A 22894-nucleotide genomic window follows, 5' to 3' on the forward strand; every position below is an offset into this window, starting at 1 on the left:
ATGAAAACGAAAGCAACGTTAATGCGTGGACTGGCGAATATGTGCCATTAGCTTCAGACTCCCAGATGGAAGCTTTTGTGGTACTTGTCTTATGTTTTTCCCCACAAGGTGTTTTGCCGGACTGGAAAAAGTAGAAGGAACACATGTTAAGTGGAGGGGAATGGTTTAACTTCAAGTTCATGCTTTTGCAGTGAGTTGAGTTTTATCCGTGCTGTCTCTTTTGCTGTCATTTTTTTCTTTCAAGGAATGTCCCAAAAACTTTAAAAAAAATCCAACAGAATCCATTAACTTATTTGTGCTTTTATCAAGCCCACGAAGAAGAAAGGCAAGGGAGCAGAGGGTGAAATTTGATGTGGAGCCTTGTGCATGATGCAGGATAGCCATCAACCTCCCTCGAACATTTCTTTTTCCTTTGCAGCAGAGTTCATTGTGCTCCCTCGGTGCTGTAGGTGAAAACAAAGACAGTGCCACTGCTGAATGCTCGCAGCTTCCGAGGCTGGCTGAGAGCAGGGAAAACAAACTATATGCAGTTTAAGTGCCTGTCTGTATGCAGGCTACCACACAGCCTGACATATCCACCTGTATGATGCAAGGCAGAGGAGCTGGCCTGATTAGCAAAGCCCTCGCAACGAGCTGAGGAGATCCCTGCTCCCCTCCTCGGAGACCTGCGGCTGGTCCCAGCTGGAGGAAACCTTTCCACAGCTGCCTCAGGGTTTCTGAAAATAGCAGTGCTCCCTGTGCGGGCAGGTGAGGGAAGCAGGGAGAGCAAACAGCCTGCACAGCTCGTAGAGCAGCCGGGATATTTTGAAGGATGCGGCGTGAATTCCTCGGGCTTTGTGAGCCCTGTGTATGTGGGGAGGCCGCTTGGTTGTGCTACTTATCCCGTTTGTGAAAGTGTCATTCAGCAGAGAGAAGTGCTCGGGGAAGGAGGATAAAGTAAGTGGTCTTCCCGTTTCTAGTCTCTCACAGCCTTGTCTGGTGTGTGTTGAGCAGGCAGAGCTCCACAGCTGTGAATGGGAGGTCGTGGTGCTCGGGACTAACTGCACTCAAGTGTTTGTTATTCCAAATCAGAGAAACAGGCAAAAATTTGTGTAAGAAGACATGTAAGATCCAGGACTTTCTCTTGTGAGTACATGTAAATGTGCACAGTTGGGACGTGTCTTTTAGATATTTTGTGCCAGGTCAGCGTGCAGGCTCATGGCAGCAACCTGGGATTTTAGGTGAGGGGCACAGGGCACTATTTCTGGCTCTGCTGTAGCTACTTGTGTGGCCGAGTGTATTAAACCCTGCTCCTAAAGCCAGTGAACCGTTTCTTTGGGCTTCATTCTCAGACTTGCTGAATACCCCAAAAGGCTGCTATTATTAGAAGGAACTGCCATTCCTTTGCTCTGAAAGTGGGCTGTCCATAAATCACCAGTGTGTGCTTTCTATGGGGACCTCAGCTCTCTCCCTGACAGCCCACGGAGCTGCCAGAGCTGCTGCTCTTCCTCCTTTCTGCTCAGCCCCTCCACAAGGGTCGATCCTCCTGGTCAGAAGGCTGCTGGCTGTGCCACTTGGGCTCGGTACCAGGGCAGGATGGCTTCCCATGGCTTCTCTTGCTGCCGTGGTGGGGCCAGTCCCCTCCTGCTCCCCATGCAAGCTGCCTCCTCTTGACCTGTTTCTACCCCAGTGCACTGCCTGGGGCCGCGTCCTGGCTGACCTCTCAGTCTGGGCTTTCTTTTTTTGCTCTTTTAAGAACAATAAATGCATCTCTGTGGCAACAAAAATATTAATTCCCTTCTATAAGTGATGCACTCAAATGTTTTGTAGTTACAGAGCATTTGGATGGCAGTGCCTGTGCTGATGCTGCTCTGCTGTGATCTGATGCAGCAGTGTCCTTGCTCTGGATGGGCTTTGCCATAATAGTACTTTCTTTTCACTTCTTAGATCCCATTAGTGTCTTGATGAGTAGTGAGAGATGTTTCAACAATTTTATGATTAAAAAGAAGCATCTTAGTGTCGCTTGGTCTCTGGTTCCTTTACCCTGTTCATTATGCTTTCCCTGGAAGTAACAGCAGTGATTTAGAGTCGTGACGTCAACATCAGTCTCTGAACCCTGTGTTTTCTGGGAAGGAGAAGAAACGAAGATGAAGGAGGAGCTCTTAAATAGTACGGCTTTTTCTGCTGACATTTCCAGGCCAGCTGTTTGAAACTGTGATACCTCACAGTGTTTACTTGTAATTCTGTTGGGTTTCCTGGATGGGGACCCCTTGGCAGTTGCCAAGGAGTGCGTGTGGCCGGAGTTTGGTGACACCGGGCAGGCCCAGGGCACAGACTTGTGCTCCAGGTCTGCTGCTGCCACCGGTGCTCGTGCCAATGGCCTTAGTACAGAGGTCAAAGACTGCTTAGATATGAAGGCTGAATCACCTCCTTGTTAAACCCCTCAGCAGGATCAGGGCTTAGGGAAGCAGACACGTGGGCTTGCCTTCTGGCTGACACTGTGATGGAGGCTCTGGCTCCGGGACGGGCCTTTTGGCAGGTTCCACCAACTCCTGGGGCACTGAAATGGGGGCATTTGGTGATTCAAACACCCCTGCACTGACAACCCCCTTGTGAAAAAGCCCAGTACATCTGTTTCTTTTAAAGGCCAGCTGATCCCACAAGCTCTCAGTGGTTAAAGAAGGTTCATCCTGCCACCTGAGAATCACAGAAATCAGTAGTGAGCCCGGCAGTCTCCCCAGGCAGATGTGCAAGGTCTTCAACTGCACGTATTTCTTGCAAATATAAATAATCCAGCAGTGTAGGTCTCGCTGCAGCCCTGTTTGCCTTGGCAGTGTCCCATTGACGTGAATCAGAAGGTGGGAGCAGAAAAGCACTGGAGGCTCATCCAGAGGCTGGTCTCCCCTCCATCGGGAACCTGTCCGTGCAGGCAGGGTGATTTGGAGATTACTGGCACAGCCCACAAGGCTGGCTTGCTAGGTCTTTGCGTTTGGAACAGTCCTGCTTTGTTTCCTTGTGCCTTTGGGAACCTTGCCTCTCGGGGCACTGGGCAGGAGAGGCCTGCAGGGAGCAGCTCTGCCTTTGGCCTTTGCCCCTGTAGCTTTGGCTCCCTGAGAAGAAGGCAACTCTTGTGGTCCAAGTTGAGAAGCAGGAGGTCAGGTCTTAATCCTGCTGCATCTCTGCAACTTTTGGCAGGTGTCTGGGTCACACCATACCTGAGTTCTTAAGCTTTAAAACAGGGATAGAAATTAGGAATTGAAAAAAAAACAAAACAAAGGCTTAAAGAAATAAGCAGTTGTAACTTGTGATGGTGTTACCACCGTGAGACTCTCATGATGTTTTGAGCTTCAAGGCTGTGATTTCATATTGATAACAGTAAAGAGTTTACTCTGATATTAGTAGTTGGGAGCTGGGAAAATACATAGGTTTAACTTTTTTTTTTCTTTTTTAATTTCAGCAAATTCAGTAAAGCTAGAAATGCAAAGCGATGAGGAATTTGACAGGAAGCCCCTGATTCATGAAGATATTATCAGAGCTCACGATGGAGGAAGCAGCCTGGAAGATCCCTTCATTGGGAGTAACGAGATGGTGGATAACAGAAAGATCCAGGAGCTCTCGAGCGAGGGAGGAATCCGGCTTCCGAATGGTAAACTGAAATGTGACGTCTGTGGCATGGTTTGCATTGGGCCCAATGTGCTAATGGTACATAAAAGGAGCCACACTGGTAAGCAGCTGAAAGAAAATCTGTGGCGATGTTGATGTTACCTGACAACTCTTCTCTCTTCCCTTTCCATTCTTGGGGAGCAGCAGGAGGCTGGGGAGGGAGAAAACGGGTTTTGTTGGTTTTGTTTTTCTTCCTGCTTTCTGAGTTTTGGTGATGCTGTCCTGCTGGCAGGCGTGGTGCTTCCTTTATTTCGATTTCCAGCCTTTTGTTCTTAAAAACAGCGCAGAAGTCTGGAAATTGCTTTTCTTACTGTTCTTGACTGGAGCAGGATGGTGGGAGTCATTCTCTGGCATGGGGGCAGGTGGGTTTTGTTGTCTGTGTGTGTGCAAAGCTTTTGAGCCTTTAAGAGGAGTCTCAGATGTTCTTCCATTGGAGGTGCTCACAGGTGGGCAGGACCAGCAGCTTCCTGGGGACCTCACACTTCTTTTGGAAGTGGCTGGGCCTGGGATGAGCAAACCCTGGAGGGGACACTCCTTACCCAGCGACCCTGATGCCAGGGGGGGCTTGCTGCTCGCTGTGTGACAGCTCCCTCAGGGACACCTCAGCTGAACCACCCGCCTGGCTCCCCCACACCATCTCAGCACCGTTCTGGAGGCACTTTCAGTGCTTTGTCCCTCCCAGCATTTGTATTTTTACTACCATTTGGAGTGCCAAACAGCTCATCAGGGTTTGAGAATTTAAGAGCCAAAGAGATCCTCTGCAGTATGCTGATTGGGCAGGTCTCTGTGGTTTGAAAAATGAGGCCTTGAGCTTAAACTGGGATATTTCAGGGGACTTATGGCTCATGTGGTAAAATGGTGTGCCCAGGAAGCTGGAACTCACTCCCCTGTGCTGCCCACTCCTCAGGTGGGAGTAACAGTCACCTCCAACAGAAGTACAGGTGGTGCCAGAAGATGATGCTTGCAGTGGTCTGCCTTTGATTCAAAAAAGCACTTAAGCTTGTGCTTAACTTTTATGAGATTTAAGCACCTGTAAGTCACCTGAAGGGCTTCAGGATACACTTAACTTTTGATACACACTGAAATCTTATTAAGGTTAAGCACAGGTTTTTTGTGCTGGAGCCTCAGCGGGCGTTTGTTCTTTGTATTTTTTGGATATTTTGCTTTTTTATCTTTGCTGTTGCTTAATGGGGTGAGAGACTCACGCTGGCTGAGATCTGTGAAGATACAAAAAGAACGGTGGAGTTTTAGAGTAGAGTAAGGAAGACTGTGTAATCCCTTTGTAAACCTGTTAGTTTGCAGTCCGGCAGTGTGCTCTTGATGGGCGAGAAATCAATAGAATTTCTGTACAGAGGAATAATAACTATATATTACATAGTTAATCTCCTGTATATGAGTTGTATTGATAAAAACTTGACCTAAGTGTGTAACGCAAAGCACGGCAGTGTCATTTATGAGGCACTCATGATTTTAGACAGGAATTACGAGAGGGGAGAAGCATTAGGTGGAGAATCAAAACCCTGATTAACAATTGCACGTGCTGTTACCAGAAGAGGGAAAGAGAAACAAGAATGTACCAGACCGAGTCTCCAGCTTTCAACCTCCCCAAAAGTTTTCCCTGGTGCTTGCATGTGTCTGAGCATATGTGTTGTAGGTGCATCAGAGTCCATGTATTTGAACTCCAGCAGCTAAACTAGCTGTGCTAAATTTAGATTTAGGCACTTAATTAAATGGTCTACATTGCTGAGATACCAAGTAGCCGGTGCATCTTTTAAATACGGGCAAGCTGCCTTTTTCACGTTGAGGAAGATGTGTAAATTCAAAGAGAAAGGAACAAAATCTCCTCTGCGTGCGGGCTTCTGGTGCACGGGCAGCAATTGCATAACTGGTAGCTTCTTCCTTCGGGCTACTGCTGCTTCCTCGGAGAGCTCTGACTCGTTTCCCTTCAGAGCAGAGGAGCTGGGATGTACTCTTCTATACAGATGATTTCAAGCATATAGAAATGGCATTTCTTTTAATGTGCAGCTCGGTGCTGTGTTCTCGGTAAACCGGTCGGCAAATTTTGCAGAGGATTTTTTTTCCCCCCTCCGCTTTGTTTGTTTGTTTTTTAATACGTGCTGTTGCTTTGCCATGCACAACAGAAGTTTGTCTAGATTTCCACATCCTGGATTTTAAGGCATATTTTTAACATGCTGGTATCTGCCTTGTAAAGTGCAGTATTTTAAAATGTACTGCCACTTCCCCAGCAGTGGGGCGTGATGGGCTGGCCCCAGCTCTGGAATGAGCCCTGACCTGTGGCTAGTCTGGTTTTGCAGCCCAAGGGAGAATGGTGGAGAGGAGGGAGGTTGTCCCCAGTGAGTGGAAACAGATGACATTCTTTATCAGCTAATCCAACCGGCATGTACATCCCTACCTCTCAAAGCCAATTTAAGAATGTTTTGGGAGCTGAGTCCTGCTTTGCTCTCCTCTTTAACTGCACCCAACCAGAGCATGATCTGGCCAGTTGTTTGCATTGGCAAAAACTGAAGTGCTTTTCCCTTCCCCGAAAACCTGTCAGCATTTTATGTGAATCCCCCAGAATTCTGTGGTCCACAGCAGAGGCTGTAATTTGTGTGTGTGTGCTGGGATGAGCAGAGCTCTCCCTGCACAGGGGATCGAGGCTTGGCAAGAAGCTGTGCTGTGGGCCCTGGCTGTGCTATGCCATTTCTCCAGCCATTATTCCTCTGCTCCTGAAGAGCAGTTGTGTTCCCTGCCTGCCACATTACGGCAGTTCAGTCAGACAGATACAGGGATGGGGAAAATAAACTGTGTCATGGATGAGGGCAGAGTAGGTGAGCTCGGTGTCCCATCTCTGGTCCTGGTGTGCAGCCACCCCTTCCTGTGACAGCTCAAGCCGGGGCTTGCCCATTCATCCCCTCAGATCGTGGTCCAGGCGATGCTCTGGTCTGCAGCCCCTCCATCACAAGGCCCATTTCTCTGAAAAGCTGCTAGCTGAGGTGTTCCTGTAATCTCCCTGAGCACCAGGAGAAGGCCTCTCTATTCATTTGTCGTTGCTAACAGAAAATAAATAAAATGCTTGGTGTGGGAATTAAGCATGATGCAATCCCTGCATTAGTGAGCAGCGTAACCCTCATGTGTCACGTCCTTGGGTCAGAAAAATAGCATGAACTGGATTTATTTTCCCCTTTTCCCATAGTGTGTTCTTTTGGTCCAAATTTCATACTCCACAGCACATTCCTCAAGTTGCAGGAGCTCTGTCAGTTTTTTGTTACTGTAGGAGATTACTTGGTTGTGGAATATTGCCATTGGATACTCCAGGGGTTTGTGCTTAGGGATGTGGAGGGAAGGGGGAAGAAGAGGCCAATAATCCAGGTTTTCTGAGCTCATGAGAAGGAACCTCAGTGATTTGTCACCTTTTTGTGCTTTCTGCTGTGGGTCTAAATTAAAATTTCCTTGCTCCTTGTTTCTGGGAAAGCAGGAACTGTATTCTTCTATGGCTATGCTGGTACTTCTGTGCTCTAATACTTCTGTGCAAGGGCCATGTGTTGTTCTCCCTTTTGCTGTGAATTGTGACCTTTTTTTTTTTTTTTTTTTTTTTTCTCTGCCGTAACATTCAGTCCCTTATCTAGTTCACTGCTGGATTTTGAAATGCTCTTTATTTCTAAGGGAAGGCTGGCATCACAGAATCATGGAATGATTTGGATGGGAAGGGACCTTAAAGCTCATCCCGTTCCACCCCCCTGCCATGGCCAGGGACACCTTCCACAAGCCCAGGTTGCCACAAGCCCCATCCAGTCTGGCCTGGGATGGTTCTGGGCATTGGGCTTCCACAACTTCTCATCCTCATGGTTTCATAAATGCAGAAATTAAATGCTTTCTCCGTGGGGATGCAGCAGCAGCAAGGCACAGCCTGGGCAGAGGCAGTGGGGATGTCAGCCTTGCCCCACTCTTACTTTGGGCTGCTGCTTTGTTACTTTCAGGCTTTTTTGGGGGTGTTAACTGCAGGATGGTCTCAGATATTTGCTTGCACTCCACAAGAATTTTGATACCTTAAGTCAGTGAAATGAGTTCTGTGCCCATGAGGAGATGTTCAGCCTCTGCTTTAGCACCCATAGCGTTACAACTGAACATATGCACTCCTGGAACTCTGAATGGAGTTTAACCATCTTTTTTCCATGCAGAGTTCAAGTTTTTTGGACAGAAGTGATAGATGAGGAAAAACCCAGTTGTTTTTTCCATATAAAAGACCTGTATGCCTAAGCAGCTAACCAGGAGTAAATTCAAACAAATGGTCATAATCAACACATTTTGATGAACTCCACTGGACTGCCTCTCTCTTTTTCCTGGCAGAAAGGGGTTTTCTGGTTTAATTTCTAATTTGTAACCTAGTGCAGCCTTTCTGTCTCTTGCAAGGTTAATAGATTTGGCACTGAATCAAAAACTTCAGGGATAAATTTCTGAGAGTCCAGTTTGCTACTTACATTCTGAAGTCTAACTTTCTGAAAAGTCATCTTTTCACCTACTTAGGCATAAGGAAGGGGAGCTGAGATTTTTGCTGTTGCTCTGGGCAGAAGGATGTGTTTTACTTGCAGTACTCAATAACTAAACTCTTCTGATAGTTTTGCCGAGTTCACTTAAAAGATTTTTCTGTCTTAAGAATGCAGTCATAAATTTGTGCAGAGGACAATTGGAAATCACCCATGATTTCCCAGGAATTTTTCATGGGAAATTTGCCACTACTGTTTCATAATAAATTGCCCTGTCTGGAAGCAGTTTTTTCCCAACAAAAGCCCCTGCTAAAATCCCTGATTTCATGTGATGTGCTATTGAGTGAATCAGATAGAACAGTGAGGAGGTGTGCAGACTAGTTATGGTCCCTGGAATAACAAACAGAGCAATGGAGCAAAGTCTGCTGCTCTAAGACATGTCTCATTTTCACAAAGTGAATATTAACAGAAAGCCTCTTGTGGAAGGCTGAAAATCGGTATTATTAGTGAGAGCAAATACTTTCTGATGGCAGCATGGGCACAGGAATTCTGTGTTAAGAGGCTGGAAAGGAAAGAATCGCTTTGGAGAAGTACTTAAGCTATACTTTGTATATCAAAGTATCTGCCACACAATGAAGGTTGAGTTTCCAGATACACATTTAACCAGGAGAAATGTTGAAGTCCCTTTATCTGGTTTATATGTAGCAGGACTGCTGCTGTAGGAATACCCTGACTGTTATTGAGAACCAGTGCAATAATCTGCGAGTCACTCACTTTTTGATTTCAAAAGGACAAAAGTTACCAGCCAAGGGCTAGGAAAATCTAAGTCTCCTTGGTTGCCAGGTCTGTGGGCTCCACATCCTCAGTCAAATTTCTGTTTTAACACAGAAAATATCTCAGCTTTGCAGCGAAAATATCAGTGTTTTGCACTGGTCTGAGATTCACAGAAGGTTAACTCATACTGAAACTCCTGCACAGCACTTCCGTGCCAAGGCGGGAAAGGAGTGCTGCTGTGCAGGGAAGCTTCCAATTAAGCAGAAAAAGGAGCTGCTTTGCTTTTTGAAACAACGTTTGACATCTGTGAAATCTGTCAGTGGGAAGTTCACTGGTTCATTCGCCTGGTTTCAGGTTGTATCAGGCAGGCAGCGCTGGCAGCTCGTGCAGTGAGGTCTCCATCCAGCTGTCATGTATTAAAGGTGCTGTGGAAGAAAGAATCTCTGCCTGTCCTGTCTTCAGGGATCCGCTTCACCATTAGTCTCAGGATTTGTTTACACAAGAGCAAGTTAACCTGTGTACTTCAGATACTCACCAGCAGTAATATTTCATTACAGTTATTCATTATTCTTTTTCCTGGATGAGACATAGCAGTAATGGGTGCATGTTAAACAATGAACTGTGAGGTTTCAGCAGTATCTTACTGTAATTTAGTGGGAAATATTGAAATCATACCTTTTAATTGATATTTTATTTAACTGTAAAATGATAAAATTCTATGGATGTATTTATCTATTAATTTAATTATACCCTGGCACAAGCCCCTCTTACAAAGCCTTTAGGAAAGATAATACTTGACAGCTCTGGCTTACCTTGCCTTGTCCATTCCTGAAGTAACTTAGGTAATTAAATTCCCTCTGCTGGAGGGCAAGGGGCTTTTAGGCATTCCTGGTTTTGTCTGGCTGTAGACTCTAAATCTGGAGTTGAAAAGAAACATCTTTTTTGTTTGGTTGGCTCTCCCTCCCCCTCTTGCTGCTCTGAAAGTCACTGAGTTGGAGCTTTTCTGCCCTGGTTTAGCCCAGTAATACAGAAGAGATTTGATACTTAAAGTAGACTAAAAGTATTTTGTACTTAGGTTGCAGTCACATAGTTTGCAGTGCTGGAAAGCACAAAACTCCCTTAGTCACCTTTCAGCAGAGTCCTTGTTTTATTAAATCAGTACAAGGACAGAGAGTCAGGGAGGAAATACAGAACTACAAGTGGTGGGGAAGCACACCATGCTTATAATTGTCATTATTCTCTTGGAGTCATGTGTGCTACCTTTAATAGTTCTGGGTATGTCTGTTGCCATCACCCCTCAAAACACTTTAAACACAGTCAGGGACCATCAGGTAGAGAAAAGCTGTGTTTAAAGTTTTTGTGGGTTTTTTTTGTGAGTGGATGTTTAGTTTGAAGGACGATTGATTTCAGCTTATGGATGAAACCTCTGAGTTTTCACAGAAAAGTGAGGGAGTTGAATAAGGATGTCAAGGTTGTTATTTTGTTACTGGGAAGTAATAATTCCGGAGAAGAGTTTACAAAACTACCAGGAAAAGGCAGCAGGAGAAATAATTGGAACGCAGTCTTCTCGAGGCATTGAAGTGATAAAAAAGGCTTGTTTGCCAGTATCAGAGTGGGCATCAGACAGCACAGTTCTTGGAAAACTAACAGAATCTTCTTGCTATGCAGTCCTCACTTCTCTCTGTGCACGCTTCTATTGGATAATGGCTTCTCAGATTAGCCGGGCTAAATGTAAAAGCTGCTAATCAATAGCACGAAGGTGTGACCAAAATTGCATCCCTCAAGCCTGGGGCTTAACCAGGGAGCTGGAATCAAGTGATTGGACAAAAGTGTAGCAAACACATCAAAGCAGCTATTTACCCGGAATGAAGCCGGTAGGAGAAATGAATCCAGGCTGGCTTTAAATAGGTACAAAGGTTATTTAAGGTAAAGTGTGCTATTGGAGCAGATTCTGTCTGTTGCAAGAGAGGAGCAGACAACGGGTGATTTTGTGGTGAGTGTTTTCGTGTCCTCTTTGCCATCAAACTGTGGTGCAGTGACTGTCTGAACTCCTGACTGAGAGCTTTCAGCATCTCCAGAGCAGCCACTTTTTGGAGGAGCAATACCTGCTCATAAGTGGCCTCCAAAATGTCAGAGATAAGTGGGTGATGTAGTGGGTAAAACGCAGTAACTGCATAATTTTAAATACAACAGGAGTAAAAGGAAAGACTTTAGACTTGGTAAGAAACGTGCTACCTTCTTTCATGTTGTCATCCTGAAACTGAAGCTATCATTCCAGAATACTCAGAAACGTGTCAAAGGAAAAGGGTTTTGCCTGTTTTCTCAGACAGTGAAAGCAAAACAGTAAAGAAAAAAAAAACCCCATGTATTTTTCTACTGCAGTCTCTTTACATATCTCTGTTATGGACATTTTGAAATGATATAAAAGAAGATAATGGCTAATCAGATCATTTAAGTATAGTGTGGGAGTTTGAAAGGGAAACCACAAACTCTTTATCAATTCTAATGAGCTCGTGTTCACTGTATTGGAAGAAGAGCTTTATGCCGTGATTTTTTTTTTATTATTATGACTCCATAATGTTCTTGGTGAGATTGTAGGAACCTTAGCATCTCCTTGAGTACCTCTGTGGCAGCCTCAGATGTGATTCCCATCTCCCACATGTGAGATAAAGATGCAGAGGACGGCACATACGTGGCACACACCTTGTGCTGTCCTCCTGGCAGCGATCTGAACCACTGTCACAACTGCTTGTGGACATCTCTAAGAGCTCTCTTTTGAATCTCCAGATGTGTTTTGGGCTTCACCCTAGACAGACACAGGAACTACTTTGACACAAATGTAGCATTCATTTTGTCCATGAGGGAGTGATTGTTTTGTAGCAATTGTAAAAGGCTTGGAAGAGATGTGAGAGATCGCAGAATGTGTTTGTTTTTCACAAGATCTGTGCTTCAGTCCGCTGGACTCAAACTCAGAAGGTCCCAGCAGGATTTGGCCAAGATTCCATAATAGGTGATACACTGAAAAATGTGGATGAGGCTGCTTACATTTAAAAATGATGATTAAAGCTTTGTTGAGCTGGGGCGCTCTTTGATGTAAACACTGGGTAATGCTTTAAAATGGAAGAGGGCAGATTTAAATCAGGTATATATGGGAGAAGCTCTTCCCTGTGAGAGAGGTGAGGCCCTGGCACAGGTTGCCCAGAGAAGCTGTGGCTGCCCTATCCCTGAAAGTGTTCCAGGCCAGGTTGGATGGGATTTGGAGCAATCTGGGATACTGGAAGGTGGAGCTGGCATGGCAGGGGGTGCAACGGGATGGGCTTTACTGTCCCTTCCAACCCAAACCGTCCTGGAATTCTGTGATCTAAAGTCCAGCTGCAGTAAAGTGCTTGGACAAGTGGCTAGCACAAGTGAATGCTTGTGTTCAATGGATTTGCTCAGCAGGACATAAGCAGGTGATTAGAGCAGGCTGCCTGTGCAAGGCTGCTGGAACAGTCTGACTGTCCCCAACAAATGTTGATACAGAGTGTGGTTTTGATAATGCTCCAGAAAGCCTGTGTGAGTTTATCATGGGTTTTCCTCTAAATAATGTTAAAAAAAAAAAAAAAGCTGTGTTGTTTTTTTTTTTTTAATGGACAAAATCCCCACTGTCTAAGGCAAATATGAAGGCTTAACATAAAAATAAGCTTTGGATGTGTGTGTGAGTGTGTGTGAACATGATAGGGTAAGCTGTAGGGTTTCTGTTAGCTTTTCATCAAATCAGTCTTTTTAATTTGCTTTATGTAGAGTGCAGATTTGCTTGTTTCACAGTTTATAGTGTAAGATTTTTCTTTACTTTTAGTACTGCCCAGAGCTCGCAACCCTGATCCTCACTCGCATCCATGCCTTCCGTGTCACTGTAGCAATGCAAAGCAGCCTTTAAAAAGGGCTGTCAGTTTAAGTATAATGCAAGCAAAAGGTTTGGTTTGAACCAAAGACCTTAACACCTTTGCTGTGGTCCAGTTGTTATGATCAGTTCTGAATCCTCTCATGGATTGGACCTGTACTAAAAATAAGTGCAAAACCATAGAAGTAAATACTGCAAAACCACAACTATGGATCTAAATTTTCAGCAGAGCTCATCTTTTATAAAGGATGGAAGCTCTGAGGTGAAGAACTTTCAAGAGAACCAGGAAGCACTGATCACCTCGAGGAAAGAGCCTCAAATCACTATTGGAGGCTTTGCCCATTGTGCAAAAGAGACGGCCTCTGACTTTAGAAGCGCCGTGTGACGGTGGTGGTGGGGGCTGTACCCACGTGCAGTGGCACTGGTACAGAGTGGGAAAGTGGCCTCTGTGCATCCTCCGATGTGTGTTGACAGCTCTCTCCCTTCCCCTTCCCTTCCAGGTGAACGCCCCTTCCACTGTAACCAATGTGGAGCTTCTTTTACCCAGAAGGGGAACCTGCTGAGGCACATCAAGTTGCACTCTGGGGAGAAACCGTTCAAATGTCCCTTCTGTAGCTACGCCTGCCGGCGGAGGGACGCCCTGACAGGACACCTCAGGACACACTCTGGTGAGCCCACCTCGGCTTCTCCTCACACTTCTTCCTTCCTTTATCACTACCGTCCCAGGGCAGCAGGTAGCCTAAGTAAAGCGTAGCTCTGAGTCTGTGCCGTCCTCTTCAGAGAGTGCAGCTCTCAGCTTTGGGAAAGCCTTGATGTGAATCAGAAAAGTTGTGGTTCAGCCACACCTCTCCTTTTGTGTAACTGAGCTCCTCTGCTGATGCTATCGCATTTCCCTCTCAGTGTCTCCTTGGGTGGATCCTTCCCTGGCAGATTGTTTTGACACTCTGAGCCCCAAAGTGGCTGTGAAATTCCAGAGATCACAAAGAATAACCGTGGGCTCTTGGAAGCCGGCTTTGCAGTTCATACCCATTTCTTCATCTAATAAATGCCATGTGCTGGTTGAGTTCAAACTTGTTCATCTTTCAAAGCCCTCTAAACTGCATTTTTGATTCAGTTAGATCTTGCTGTAAAGTCCTAGCTCACGGCAGCCACGGTGCTCACCCTAGAGCTGAAGGTGGTCAAGAGGATTGGGTTTCTCTTGCCTTGTCCTGTCTGTATCAAGTCTACTTGATAAAGTTTCTTGATAAATTGGTGAGAAATACCTGTCTCATAGCTGTGTGTTGGAGCCCCAGCAGTTGGGATCAGCTGGTTTTAGTCCCTCTCCCCGCACCTGCATTCTGCCCACCCACTCATCTGTGTAGGACTCCTGAGTAAAATCTTGCTGCGTTTGTATCTCCTGAGTGTTCAACTTGTGTGTTTGGGCCATTTAAAGAGACTGTGCGTTAAACTGTTGAATGAGCAGAGACAATTGGATGGGTTGCAAGTGGCAGCATTACAGACAGACTTTACTGAGGTGTTAGCAAATGTGGGACTACTGAAACACAGTGGTGGAAGTGCAACTGCAGGCAGAAATCATTCGGTGTGTGTCTTCTGCAGAGCCAACCTCACCTCAGTCGGTGTTTCTGTTTGAGGAGCACCCAGTTGGGCTTAGGATACAGAGTTGCTTTGGCATTTCCAGCAATAGGAAAGGAAAAGATAGAAAGCTTCTTCAAGTAGATTTGGGAGATGCAGGGTTCTAGTATTGATGGAAAACACTTGAGCTTCCAAGGGAGTATGAAAGTTGGGACTAGGCTGGGAGAGAATGGCTTGAGCTGCGTTTGATCTGAAAGTCAGTAGGGAAAATGTCTGTGGAACTGTGAGCTGCAGTTTGCACACATCTGACAATAACTGTAGTTTCAACTGGAAATTTAAAAAGAGAACAGAACACAATACAAATATTCACAATTAAAACAAAAAGGGAGTCGTGACAAAAAAATATCCCAATATTACCAAATGCAAACATTGCAGTTGAAGACAAGATTCTCACAATATGAATATAGATTTTGTTACCTAGATACTGCCATTGACAGAGATTGTTCTTCCTGTGTGCAGAGCACGTGGCTGATGGTTCTGTGTTTTGTGTGAGGATGAAATGTAAAGGTGTGGGATTTTCAGAAGGCACCTAAGCTGCTTAGCTCGAGTTTCCCTGGAGCTCCTTCCCTGACTGACTTAGCCGTGCTCAGCTCTGCTCAGTTTGTAATTTTAGGCTTTGTTTTCAGTGGAGAAAGTGTCGCCCCTCTAAGCACTCAGCAGCTTTCAGCAGAGGAACAGACAAGTGCTCCCACAATACTCTCCAGGGCAGTTCTTAGAATTCTTATCATGAACAGGTGAAGAGTTAAAACCTGGATTATTGCCCTAAAACCTGATATCCTCCTGCACAAAGGTGAAATGCCACTGTGGCCATGGGCATGGAAAGTGTCTGTCCCTGCCATATAAGCAAGCTGGGCTGGCTCAGGCACATCTGGATCACGGAGAAGATGGCTAGGTGTCCCCAAGAGAATTTAAACAGTTTGTCAGTGTGCTATACAAGCAGTCTGTGCTTGCATAAAATGCACATCAAAGTCTGTAAGCAGGCCTGGAAGGTAGAGCAGATCCAGCAGCTGTATCCAACCCAAATGGTTCTGTGATTCTGGCAGCGTTTACATCTTCTGCTATTTCTGACCAGAAAAGAGGATATCGGATAAAAAATAGAAAGAAGAGGTTGAAAACTGTTTTGAAACATGAGACTTCAAGCCAGTCTCAATCTGGTACTCCTAGTGTCTAAATTGAGGTGAGTCTGAATGTATTTCTGTAAGAGGAAAGCTCTTTAGATCAGATCCTCAGCTGATGGAGATTGGAATTACATCCCCTAAGTAAGGAAAGCACTTCTGTTTTGCACCAGCTGAGAATTTGGTGCACAATTTCATAAATGCAACATCTTTTTTAATGTTTGGATGTATATTCTTTTCCTCCTTAAACAAGAGAGTTCTATTAATAAAAAAATAAAATACCGAAGCAACACCCCTTAGTCTTTTCTCCTTCCCAAGAAGGTTTAAACTATTTACTATGGAAGGCAAATTGTGCCATAAAGGAATTGAAGAATTCTGTTTTATCTCTTTTTTTCCCTCTCAGTTAGTTTGATCTGTGCATTTGAGAGCACTGACTTTTTGTTAGTCAGTGACATCTTCTCACTGCTGCTTTTTAATCAGTTCTTCCTATGCTTAGTGAAGTTTTCATACGGTACAACGGGAAAGGTAAACAAAAGAAGAAATGTAGATGCAAACAAAAATTAGCAGGAGCATCTCTGAGATACCTGAAATAGCCGATACTTACTAGTAACTTAAAAATAATTACTTTTTTCCCTTTGGATTGATGTTTGTTCATGCTTTTTAATCTTATTTCCTGTTGATTTGAAAATGTTTCTAAGCATCACTATGTGCATTTTGCCTCCTCTTCTTGTGCAGAACCATACCTTACTGTGTAAGTGTTCCTAGGCTGAGTGCTTAACAAAATATTGCTTCTCATCTGTAATGCTGCTACTGTTGTTTAGCCCTAAATAATTAAGGACTTATCTCACAGTGATTTACTCCTGCAATTATTTACCTTTTACGGACATATGGAGTTCTGATGAACTTTATGTCTGTATTTTCCTCCCACATGCAGCTGCTTTGGTTTCAGGAATATAATGATGCCTTCAGGACATCAGTAGGAATATGCCTGGGGAGAGATTCATGTGCAGAATTACACTAAGAGTGGGCATATACCTCCAGGTACTTACAGGACTTTCAGGTGGTGTTTTCAGCATTAACCCCATAATTCCACAACCCAGATAAAATAAGAGAGATGCCAGAGAGGGCTTCCAGGGTGGGAATGTAAGGACAGGCTGTGGAGTGCTGGAACAGAAGGTGGTAGCCCCTTCCTGAAGGATGCACTGGAGAAATCAGCAGGGATTGGCTTCACCTTATGCTGTTTTAAAGGGAAAAACATCCAGGCAAAGCCAATCTGCTGATGGCATTCACAGAGTACCTGCTATCTCACCCTGAGACGTGCCTGTCTTCTCCATCCCCTCTGGAATTGCACAACAAGACAATGGCAAAGACAAACTACATGAGAAAAATTCTGCTGGAGGCAGTTAATGAAAAAAAAAAAACCAGAAGTTTTAAGGAAGGCAGCTGAATCTGACAGGTCAGTCTGATGGTTAAAGCCATCCAGATGTTGACCTCCACACTTTGGAAAGGTGTGATGCTGTTTTACCCCAAAAAGCCAGGCATGGCAGATGGGCAGTTAGGTGTTGGCATGGATCTCTCCTGTGTGTAAAATGGAGCTGAGTTGGCCCTCCCTCCATAACGCTGTCATAAATGTAAAAGCTCTGACAGTGCTAGAAAAAGTCAAGGCTGCAGTGATGAGCAATCTGCAAGAGCCCGTGGCAAGCACAGGCACCTCAGCTTTCAGAGCAGGGCTTGGCCAGAAAGTCAGAAAAGAGGGATGGGATCACTGGCTGAGGAGAAAACAAAACTCAGAGTAGGTTTTGACTGAGTGGGAATCATCCATCCATTGCACGAAGGAAGGATGGTCCTGTGTGTCAGTTGTTTAGTGCTTAAAAGACTGTCTCATCATGTGTCCACACAAACTGGACACATGGACATTAATTCTGGGATTTTCTGATTTTTGTTTTCACTTGGCAGCTTCAGTCCTGTTCGTTACTGTGGGAGTATGTAAGTGTTATTCATATATGAAAGCAGTTTTACTGTCTGTTTCCTCCTAAAAAAATGGGTAGTCAGATTATTATTTTTTCACAGAAGATTGTCCTCATAGTGCATTTTAAAATTTACTTTGAAGCTACTGCTTTTCTGCTTAGAAAGTGTCCCTCCAAACAATTTCTTAGCTTTTAAGAAATATTTTTCTTCCCCCTCTTCCTGCTGCATGTGTTTCTGCCCAGCTCTTCAACAGCACTAAACTAATGGTACCCCTTTATTGGCAGAAGAAAAGCAGAAACTCTTTGTTTTGAAAAGAAAGGCTTGGGCAAAAACTCCCAAAAGCACAATCTTAGCAAACCGTTTACAGTGTGCAAGATGAAAGGCACGTATAATTAAAAAGGAAAATGGAAACTCTTCCCATGTTTGTTGGTTAGCAAATTCATCTTTCTCACGTCTCTTGTCCATGAGGCCTTTCAGGCCTGCCAGGGTGGCCCTGAGCCACCCAAGGTGTCCCCACGCCCGGAGTTGGATGGCAGAGCTGAGGAGTGCTGTCTGTGTGTGCAGATCTGGAGGCAGAGGGAACCTGTTCCCAGTCCTGATGAAATGCCTGCCTCCCTGTTTGGGAGAGCCCCACTTCTGGCTCAGTTGGGCTGAAAAAATGAATGAACAAGTGCTGGAATGCACAGTGCTGTGCAAGGGTTCCCAGCTGTCAGTAGGCAGCGAGAATTACTCAAACACTGGCATGGATGGTTATTAAGAATAATGAAGTCAATGTTTTAAACTGCTCTTTTTCATCTTGAGAGAACTTTTGCCACTATTAACATCTTCACTCTTAAAAGGCCCAGTATCTGCTCTGTGACCATGTTTTTAAGGATGGGAATGTCGTAATTAGATGAATCTTGTGATCTGAAGTTCTCATTACACTCTGAACTGGACTGACTCAAACACTTTGTGAATGGGGAAAAAAATTAAAAGCAGACACATAGGATACTATCTGAAAAATCAAACGTTTATGTGAAGAGGCAAGAGAGTATTCTGCATACAAATGCCAATTCTCCAAACAGGTTAGCAAATAGCATCTTCCCTCGGTTGTGATGAGCTGGTGGGTATTTATGCTGTCAATCTGATACTCAGAGCTCTATTTAATCAGGCAGAGCTGCTCTTCTGCTCAGGTTTTCTTGTGCTGTTTCAGTTAAACTCAGTGGAATTACCCTCGTCACCAAATCATTTTGGGTTTTCCTTATCAGGCTGCGGGTTCCAAACCGCTGTGAGCGTGTGCGCAATCCTGCAGCAGTTCTGCTTCTCATTGCTGCCTCCGGCACCCAGAGGCCTTCACTCCATGCTGGAGAGAGTCCCAAATCCCTGATATCCCAATTCCATTTATTTGTGTGTGCGTTTTTAGAGGTAAGCTCAAAATGTGTACAGGGCAGGAGTTTGCTACGCCTGGGCTTTGTGCCCTGGGGATCCTTGTTTAAAATTTAATCCTCTAGAGCTCTGCTAGAGCCCCACCTGCGCCTGATCCTGGGAGTGGAGGGGACATCTTCATCTCCAGAGCACCCCTGTGATGAGTACTGCTATCAGCTATGTGGAAAGATTATCTTTTATGCTCAAGATTGTCTCAGTGTAGAAGCTTGGTCTTTTCTACGGAGCATAATTACCGCTGAGAAATGGTGAATCAAAGAAATCTTTGATTTAAAGATGCTGTAGGATCTTGATCATTCTAGCAGAAGAACATTTGGTCTTTGTTTTCAGGGGAACTTGTGAAAAGGTATGGTTGCACCCAAAGCAAGGAGTGTTCACTTTTATGTTTTGGTCTTGAAATTCCAGGAAGATTCTCTCTTATCCGCTGTAGTTTAGGAATCAGTCTTGAACTGTTCAGTGCAGGAAATCTGCTTCTGCCAGATAAAACAGAGAAAGAGGAGGAGTGGTCCTGGCAAGCAAAGGTAGATGGGCTGTGTACCAACCTCGTGAATCCCTCTCTCTCTTAGGACTAGGTATCAGCTTTTCTTTTCTTTTCCCCCACTCCTGCCCGGAGTGTGTGATGGAGATGGCAGGAGCAGAAGCCCTGCAGCTCCCTGTGTCCTTGTGGTGCCCCAGTACAGGCAGAGGAGCTGGTCTGTTCTTTCAGGGCCTGGGTGCTCCCTGCAAATTGGCTGCACAGGGAAAGACTCACCCCTTCTCCTGGAGATCACCATGGGAGCTTCTTGTTCCTAATGTCAGTTCACAGCAAGATCAGCTAAGATTTGTCCTGGTGTCTGTGAGACTGGTTTCTCCTGCTGCCTGTCCCAGTGGAGCATGGTTTGCAATGGCTCTGCCAGGCCCTCTGCAGCGCTTGGAGGTCACAAGGTTCTGTTTGGGCAGGAGCATCACAGTGTGAGATTCACGTGGAGTCATCCCTCATTAATCATGACTGCTTCATTCCTGATGAAATACCCACACAAGGATGGAAGTTTGTGTTTTTGGGATGCCACTGCTGACATCACTTTTCTGTATGTCTCCTGTCGCCCCTCTGTGTCAGCAGTTCACATCCTGGCGTCCTTGCCCGGGCTCTGTCCTTCTCTGTGCTGCCTCAGGCCACATGGAATGGGACAAAGCACCTGGTCCTGCCCTTCTGGGCTGCACTCTGGAGAGCACACAGGCCCCTCTCTGTTGCTGGGTGCTGCCAGTTCCTAGGCCAGCCTTCCTGTCCTGGCACAGCAAACAAGACAGTGCTTTCATTTTCCTCTGGGCTTTTATTCTGCCACACTGCTGTATGTGGGATTTCACTGGCATCAAAAAAGCATGAATGTGGTAAGACTTCTGCCTATAGAGCAGCAGTGCTTCTGAACACCATGCCTAACCTGTTTTTTAAACATCTAGAGAGACTGTTTCTGTTGCCTCCCTGGGGAGACAATTCCACTTCCCATCTGCTTTTTATAGCTGTGACTCTCATCCTGATATTTAACCTTAACTATTCTTTCTTTCGGTGCAGATTATTGCTCTTTCTAACACTGTCTGTTGTGACTGTGAGTAATTCCTGTGCTCAGTTTACACTGTGATAGGCTGTAGTCGTATGTCTAGCACTGATTCTGTTCTAGTCTGTCTTCATCTTGCAATCCTCTCTTCAATGACTAATTTTGAGTGGTTTTGCTACCCTTATTCCCTCATTTATGAGAGACCTAAATTACAAATTCATTCGATGCTTTGCAAGCAGGGGCCAGTACAGATGCAGACCCCTTAACCTTCTCTCTGCCTCAGCTGCCTGCCAGTAAAATGGAAGTAAAGAGCACTTCTCCACCTAGCTGAGATGGTGAGAGGGCAGCAGGGAATCACGGCAAGGCACAAACATAACACTGCCATGAAGGTCATGTGAGTACACGGTGGAGTACTCAGTGGTGCTGGTGCCCCAGCTGCACAGCGCTGTACATCATCCCCTTAGTTTTACTTAGCCTTTGTGCAGCAGTGAAATGAGATAATTACAAAGTGGAAGGAATAATAACTTGGTATTGTTACCATAACCACTGGGGTATTAGACCCCGATAGCAGCGTGATTATCTCAGGCACAATAGTAAGGTGATTATTAATAATACTGAAGGACTTACTACTTTGATAAGGCATCAACTTAGCCTGCAATTTTTGCGTCATTTCTTTAAAAACCCCTATCTATTCCATCAGCCCCAAGCCTGTGTGAAGTGGGTATGAGTTGTTGCCTCCTTGTTATCTGTTTTTCAGCAATGAGAAAATGAAACAGGAAAACCCCCATGAGACCCAATTTGCAGATGCAGGGACCTAAGCACCAAGGTAGCTTTGTGTGCATCACTTGTCTTTCTGCACCACAACTGCTGCGGACAGGCTGGCAGGTGAGACTCTAGGAGCTCAGGTACTTAAAGATCTGTAGCTCTTTGCTCCTTTCAGTTCCAGCCAGAAACAGTTCCCCTGTTTTCCTTGTCACCAGGGGTTGTTTCAGAAACACGGCGTTTGTGTGCTCAGGTTGGCACACGCACGTACAAACGCAGGATTTCAGGTGCAGGTGTTGCATGTGCAGGGATTTGGGTGTCTCGTTGTGTTAGGATAAGCTGGAGGGACACGATGCAGCACATCAGGAGCCCTCCTGCTGTGGTATCTGCAGTGGGTTTTGCAGATAGAGATTCAAGAGGTGAGAGAGAATTTTTTCATGCAGTTGAGATGCAAACATGGTTTTGACATGACCGAGCCACATCTCAACAAAGCCAAGACCTCTTCTTGCACGTACTCTGAGCAGCAAATACCACAGCAGCTGTAAGGAGGAAACAAGTGTTGGGTTTTCTTCCCCTGAGAAAATTATTTCCAAGGGCAAAAAGCTTCTGCGCATCATCTCTGGGGAAAGCAGACCTGGCATTTGGAGCTGGCCTTTGGCAGTTCTTGAAGGAGTTTGTGAAACCTTTCAGCCTGAGAATGTTTGAGCTTGGAGGCCAGCAGTGGTGTGAGGCCTTCTTTCATTGATGTCTGGGAGCTGTGTTACAGGGCAGTGTGACAGGAGAACCGCCCCTGACATTTTTGACAGCGTATGGTTTAAGGTGTAAGGGAGGTATTTTTGCCATCTGGAAAGGAAGCCAGGAGAAACTAAAGGGGGACAAAAATAACCCGTAACCCACGCCATGGCAGAGTTGAGGAAAGCTGCTGCTGATACATTCTCCTGAGCTCTCAGCAGCCTGTAATTATGAATTGGCTTACAGCTAAGATATTGATGGATATCACTCAAGAAGGAAAATGAGAATGTCTAGATTTTTTCACAGTGAACCTGTACTGAACTCTGTGTGACTCTCCTCCTATTTATAACCCTGTGTGAAGTTCAAGGAAACTTGTCCTGGAGGTTTCCCATGAGAGGGAACTGTGTTTTTACCTGACTCAAGCTCTCTGGATATTTTCCCATTTTTTATTTGATCTAAGTGTGAACTTTCTCCACCCTCTGCCCCTCCTTCCCTTCTGGAGTGGTTAGAGAGGTGGATTGCAGCCAGGATTGCACAAGAGATGCCAGTTGCACACATGTTTTGCATAACTGTGCTGTGTTGATTTCAGACAGGGTGCCCCAAGTTCCCTGCCTGCCTTGCAACAGCAAGTCAAGATCTCTATCTTCATTCCTGAAGCTGGAGAAATGCTGGAGAGGCCCTGACTGTTGAACCTTTGACAAAGAGCACCTGGATGGGGCAGTGCCCAGCAGCACAGAGCTGTCCCTGTGGAAGAGCCTCCACTTGGAAGTTGTTTGGGCTCTTTGTATCAAAGGTGCAAGAATCAGTGCCAGTGAGCCGTGCCAGCTGCTCTGTGGTAAGGGAATGTGCTCCCCAAGCACATGTCCTGTCCCTCTCTTCCAGCAAGAGGCATAAATGTTCTCATGTTCACAAATATCTCTCTGAGGCGGCCAAGGACCTCTCTTG

At 45.4% G+C, this 22894-nt stretch overlaps 1 protein-coding gene across 9 annotated transcripts in view; it reads left to right on the plus strand.

Annotated features, from left to right (window-relative positions):
• IKZF2 (IKAROS family zinc finger 2) overlaps window positions 1-22894 on the plus strand; it is a 109439-nt gene that overhangs the window by 56449 nt on the left and 30096 nt on the right. For 6 of the 9 annotated variants that reach the window (XM_063400117.1, XM_063400112.1, XM_063400109.1 and 3 more), the window contains 2 exons: window positions 3437-3703; window positions 13287-13454. In XM_063400117.1, coding sequence (XP_063256187.1) covers window positions 3437-3703; window positions 13287-13454 — 435 coding nt within the window. The remainder of the gene's footprint in view (window positions 1-3436; window positions 3704-13286; window positions 13455-22894) is intronic. The other 3 variants (XM_063400110.1, XM_063400116.1, XM_063400118.1) reach the window with 3 other exon arrangements.

The sequence above is a fragment of the Prinia subflava genome, chromosome 6 (assembly GCF_021018805.1).
Source record: "Prinia subflava isolate CZ2003 ecotype Zambia chromosome 6, Cam_Psub_1.2, whole genome shotgun sequence".
Lineage (NCBI taxonomy): Eukaryota > Metazoa > Chordata > Aves > Passeriformes > Cisticolidae > Prinia > Prinia subflava.